At 51.1% G+C, this 5,498-nt stretch overlaps 1 protein-coding gene across 1 annotated transcript; it reads left to right on the top strand.

Annotated features, from left to right (window-relative positions):
• Nucleotides 1–3,636: 3,636 nt before the first annotated feature.
• Nucleotides 3,637–4,056, top strand: LOC138492796 (nanos homolog 3-like). Its single transcript, XM_069620153.1, has one exon. The coding sequence runs from the start codon at nucleotides 3,637–3,639 to the stop codon at nucleotides 4,054–4,056; it is 420 nt and encodes a 139-aa protein (XP_069476254.1).
• Nucleotides 4,057–5,498: the final 1,442 nt, after the last annotated feature.

Raw genomic sequence — 5,498 nt, 5'->3', positions numbered from 1 at the left:
CTCCTACTGGACTTGTCGGCAGCGTTTGACTTGGTGGACCATCTAGTGCTATGCAACCACCTCTAATCTGCCGCCACTTCACCAAAGATGCTATAGCTTGGGCCCAATCCTTCTTAGCTAACCGGACCATGAGTCTTCTCTACTTCAGCCTCTGCTGACCCCATTAAAATAACCTGTGGGGTCCCACAAGGATCCTGCGTCTCCCCTACCATGTATAATATCTTCACCAAGCCTCTGTTTGACAAGTTGGACAGACTGGGTGTCACCTACACCAATTATGCAGATGACACACAGATCCTCATACCCCTTTCGGGCAACTTCGAGACTGACTCAGCCCTGGTGAACAAAATATACACCCTCATTTAGGCATGGATGGCATCCCATGGCCTCTGCCTGAATGACGAAAAAACGGAATTACTAATCTTAGGTTCTGAAGCTAATATCCAAAAACTCAGCCCAAACTACACATCCTTCAACATTGATAACAACCCTATCAAGGTGATGTCTGTAGTTAAAACTTTAGGATTCTACTTAGACTCCTCTCTAACTCTTAAAAAGCAAGTCAAGTCCCTCGCCTCATCCACAACGTATACTTGCAAACTCATCAGAGCTTCCAGACCATACCTCTCGAGAGCGAGCTGCACCACACTAGCCAACGCTCTTATCATGTCAAGATTGGATTACTGTAATGCCCTGTACTCGGGAGCCAACAAATACATTACAGACAAAATCCAAAGTGGCAGAATAACGCCCTGAGGGCAGGATTGTACATCCCTTACAGAGAGCATATCACCGAATTCAGGAAGGAGGTTAACTGGCTGAAAATAACGGACAGAATTATCCTCAAAACAGCATCCCTCACCTCCAAATGCCTGAATAACCTGGCACCCCATACCTTATGGATAAAATTACCAGGAGAACAGCTTCCCGCCCTATGAGATCTGCTAACTCATTTATGTTAGAGATTCCTAGGTTCAAACTCTCGACAGCGGGAGGAACCAGTTTCCCTGTTAAAGCGGCACAATGCTGGAACAAATTACCAGTTGACCTCAGACTTGAACAACCCTACCCCAAATTCAGACATAAGATACTCAATTGGCTACATACCAATGACACCTAACTGACGAACTACGCTCCTATCTCTCCAGCCCCTACACGACCCTTTGTTCCCTCAAACTACACTGTAGATTGGTTAACTATACACGCATGGTCGTCTGTTCTGTCATATTTGCATGCACCATGGATACACGTTAACGTAGACATGTAAGGTTGTATATACATATCTGTATATGTATGTGTGCATATATTGTTACTCACGATAATGCCTCCTTGACTTACCGAGACCATTGCTTTGTATTTAATGTATCTTGTACCTGTATTCTTGCTCCTACTGCAATCACTGCTCTATGTATTGCTACCTTGCACTGTAACTAAGTTTTAAGATTTCTTGTCTCTGTTGCGCCCGTCTACCTAAGGGCTTGGTGCGCATTACCAAACAAATAAACAAACAAACAAACAAACAAACAAACTAACCTCGTTCCTGGAAAATAACCAGTTGAATCGTGTACTTGTGCAACCAGTGGAAAAATACCACGTTCCCACTACCCTCGTTCCTGGAAAATAACCAGTTGAATCGTGTACTTGTACAACCAGTGGAAAAATACCATGTTCCCACTACCCTCGTTCCTGGAAAATAACCAGTTGAATCGTGTGCTTGTGCAACCAGAGAAAAATACCACGTTCCCACTAACCTGGTTCCTGGAAAATAACCAGTTGAATCGTGTGCTTGTGCAACCAGTGGAAAAATACCACGTTCCCACTAACCTGGTTCCTGGAAAATAACCAGTTGAATCGTGTGCTTGAACAGCCAGTGGAAAAATACCACGTTCCCACTAACCTGGTTCCTGGAAAATAACCAGTTGAATCGTGTGCTTGTGCAACCAGTGGAAAAATACCACGTTCCCACTAACCTGGTTCCTGGAAAATAACCAGTTGAATCGTGTGCTTGAACAGCCAGTGGAAAAATACCACATTCCCACTAACCTGGTTCCTGGAAAATAACCAGTTGAATCGTGTGCTTGTGCAACCAGTGGAAAAATACCACGTTCCCACTAACCTGGTTCCTGGAAAATAACCAGTTGAAACGTGTGCTTGTGCAACCAGTGGAATAATACCACGTTCCCACTAACCTGGTTCCTGGAAAATAACCAGTTGAATTGTGTGCTTGTGCAACCAGTGGAAAAATACCACGTTGCCACTAACCTGGTTCCTGGAAAATAACCAGTTGAATCGTGTGCTTGTGCAACCAGTGGAAAAATACCACGTTCCCACTACCCTCGTTCCTGGAAAATAACCAGTTGAATTGTGTGCTTGTGCAACCAGTGGAAAAATACCACGTTCCCACTAACCTGGTTCCTGGAAAATAACCAGTTGAATCGTGTGCTTGTGCAACCAGTGGAATAATACCACGTTCCCACTAACCTGGTTCCTGGAAAATAACCAGTTGAATCATGTGCTTGTGCAACCAGTGGAAAAATACCACATTCCCACTACCCTTGTTCCTGGAAAATAACCAGTTGAATCGTGTGCTTATGCAACCAGTGGAAAAATACCACGTTCCCACTACCCTCGTTCCTGGAAAATCTTTAGTGTGCACCATTTCGGTGCATTGCCGTTGGATGGAGCGCGCTTGGGGGAGCCACAAGGCGGACACACTCTCGTGGCGGTCATTTCAGGAAGTGCACGCGCACGATTGTGTTGTGTGAGTTTAGCTCAGTCTAGCTTGTGCTAACAACCATTTTGTGGATGAGGCCGTGTTATGGGGTAATACATTATAAAGGATATGATTTTAAATGTACACATTGGCTCTAACTGAGCAATACCGCTGGCCCTTCTGCCCAGGCCGTTACATGCACACCACACATATTATCATGCTTTCTTCAGGGATACCCAGGGGCCCCCAGACCGCGTGACCTCTCTTTCTGACCCCTCACTGTATCTTGCTGGGCCCCAGCTGCAAGAGCCAGGGATGAAGCAGAAATGGGTGGAGAGAGAATGCTGGAGCTGCCGGGCGTGAGGAGAGAGTGGGCCCGGGACCCAGGTCAGGCGAGAGAGTGCTGCCGATTAATGCTGGGAGAGACAGGCAGCTGTGGAGATAGGCAGAGAGAGAGAAAGAGAGAGGGAGAGAGAGAGAGAGAGAGAGAGAGAGAGATGGAGCCAGGCAAGGTGAGAGAGGCAGAGAGAGAGAGAGCTGGAGCCAAGCAAGGAGAGAGAGGCAGAGAGAGAGAGAGAGAGAGAGAGAGAGAGAGAGAGCTGGAGCCAAGCAAGGAGAGAGAGGCAGAGAGAGAGAGAGAGAGAGAGAGAGAGAGAGCTGGAGCCAGTCTGGGGATACAAGCTGGTGCCAGGCAGCCCCGCTCCCTTGTCTCACACCTCTGAAGTCCTCGGTGTTTCCACTTGTGCCAGACAGAAAGGAAGCACACAGAATAATAGTCCCAGCCCCAGGAAGTGTGTTTGGGGTCAGAGGGGGGGCCAAACAGAAGAGCAAGGATTCGTGGGAGACAGCTCTCTGCCACTTGCCAGAGTCGCATGACAGCAGAGGTGTGTGTACACATGGACTGCACGTGCAGCAAAGCCAGCATGGACTTCAGCCTGTGGAAGGACTACCTGGGCCTGGCCCACCTTATAGAAGCCATGAAGAGAGAGAGCCACGAAGGGGCCCTGGTGATCACCCCCGAGAATGAGGAGACGGACCCCCCAGAAGCGGAGCCGCCGAACTCTGAGGGGCCGGAGGCCTCGGCCTCGGAGTGCAACTTCTGCAAGCACAACGGGGAGTCCAAGCGCATCTACTCCACACACCCCCTGAAGGACCTGCAGGGGCGCGTGCAGTGCCCCATTCTACGCCAGTATGTGTGCCCCCAGTGCCAGGCCAGCGGCGACACCGCGCACACACTGCGCTTCTGCCCCAGGACCAGGAAGGACTACTGCTCCGTCTACCAGTGCACTGCCAGGAACGCGGCAGGGAGGCGAGGCCGCAGGCCGGACAGCCACTTCCCGTAGCACTGGGGGCAGTGGGCCGTGGCACCGTCCCTGCAGCACTGGCGGTGGCGCTAGGACCGTGCCATCATCACATGGGCCCTGCTCCCTGTGCAGAAAGTGGCATTGCCCCACTCGGTGAGATCGCCGGTGCCCAGCGCGTGGATAGCTGTGCTCCCCAGAGAACAACGCCACCCAGAGCATGGCCTGCAACGGTTCCTGGCAGTGTCCACACCGTGTGAGGGCCTGGAGAGTGGCTCTGCCCACTTTATGGAGAGCACCCATCTCGCAGAGAAGCTGTGCCACAGAGACCAGGCAGGCAGCCATTACAGAGAACATAGAATCCGCCTGCTGGTTAATGGGGTGCTGCTTGTCCCATCTGTGGGGGACCTCTTTCACTGCCCCCTCCCAATCTTTAGGAGTTCGGAAGGTATGCTATGGGGGGCGTTGGTGGCCAAGAGGGGCTGCTCACTTTGGGTAGTGAGGCCCCCAAAGCGCTTATATTCCAGGGACAGCTTACAGTGGTGTGCGCTCCCTCTATCTTTCATACAAGGACATCAAATACCACTGGGATCCCTTAAAAGTTCCGAGGATCTGCCCCCACAGAGACAGTGAGGACCTGTGCTGCTCAGAGGGTGCTGCGCACTCCACTGTTATTGCTAGTGTCCCCCACCCCATTCCTGTAGTTGCAGTAGACTTGTGCAGGGCGCCTCTCGATGTACACCTGTTTCAAGGCGCCCCATCCTCTATGGCGGTTCACGGTCCGCCGTTGTGGGGGCGGGCTTTATTCCTATTCTTGCACACCCCATCCCAGATCTCCTGAGACACCGTGGACATGCGCTGGTGAAGGGGGACACTTTGCGCGTCTTGGGGGGCTGGCTCTCCAGCCTATGTGAACTCGGGGGAGACTGGCCCTCGCCCCTTACCTGGCACAATGAACACAGCGAGGCGGAAGGCGCCGAGTAACGTTATTGCGCGATGTATTTTGCACCTGTTTTTAGAAATGTTTGTAAGGCACGTATTTTGGGGGTACTTACACCCAGCACTGATTAATAAACCTCTGATTTGCGCAAATAAAGCCTCCCCTTTCTTTATATCCTGGCAGGAGCACAGGGGCATCCAGCGATAAGAGAAAGGGGCAGCAAAGTGGGTGCACACTCGGTGGGGGCACGAGGATCTGGTGGCGAACATAGTTTTGTTGGCAGTCACATTAAGAATGTGACATAACAGGGAGTGACTTATTCGGGCGCAGAGATGAAGCGCAAAGAGGCGCCCAACAACGTGCGCAGATCCTAAGAAACCGTGCAAGTCCTTACCGTGCACTTTTTCCGTGAGTGGTTGTGTGCCTCGGCTGCCAGGCCCCTGAGATCTGGCGCGCCCCTCCCCCGGATGCTCTTTGCTGGGCACATGGTGCAGCTTTCAGAGTCGCCATGTCCGGAACAGGATAAACCTTGGTAATTTGCGCA

Source organism: Ambystoma mexicanum, chromosome 10 (assembly GCF_040938575.1).
Source record: "Ambystoma mexicanum isolate Mex_15411 chromosome 10, UKY_AmexF1_1, whole genome shotgun sequence".
NCBI lineage: Eukaryota > Metazoa > Chordata > Amphibia > Caudata > Ambystomatidae > Ambystoma > Ambystoma mexicanum.
This window is presented reverse-complemented; position numbering and strand designations above follow the sequence as displayed.

Bases quoted from the DNA above. Each gene is read 5' to 3' on its own strand.
- LOC138492796 (XM_069620153.1), top strand. From the start codon at position 3,637: ATGGACTTCAGCCTGTGGAAGGACTACCTGGGCCTGGCCCACCTTATA.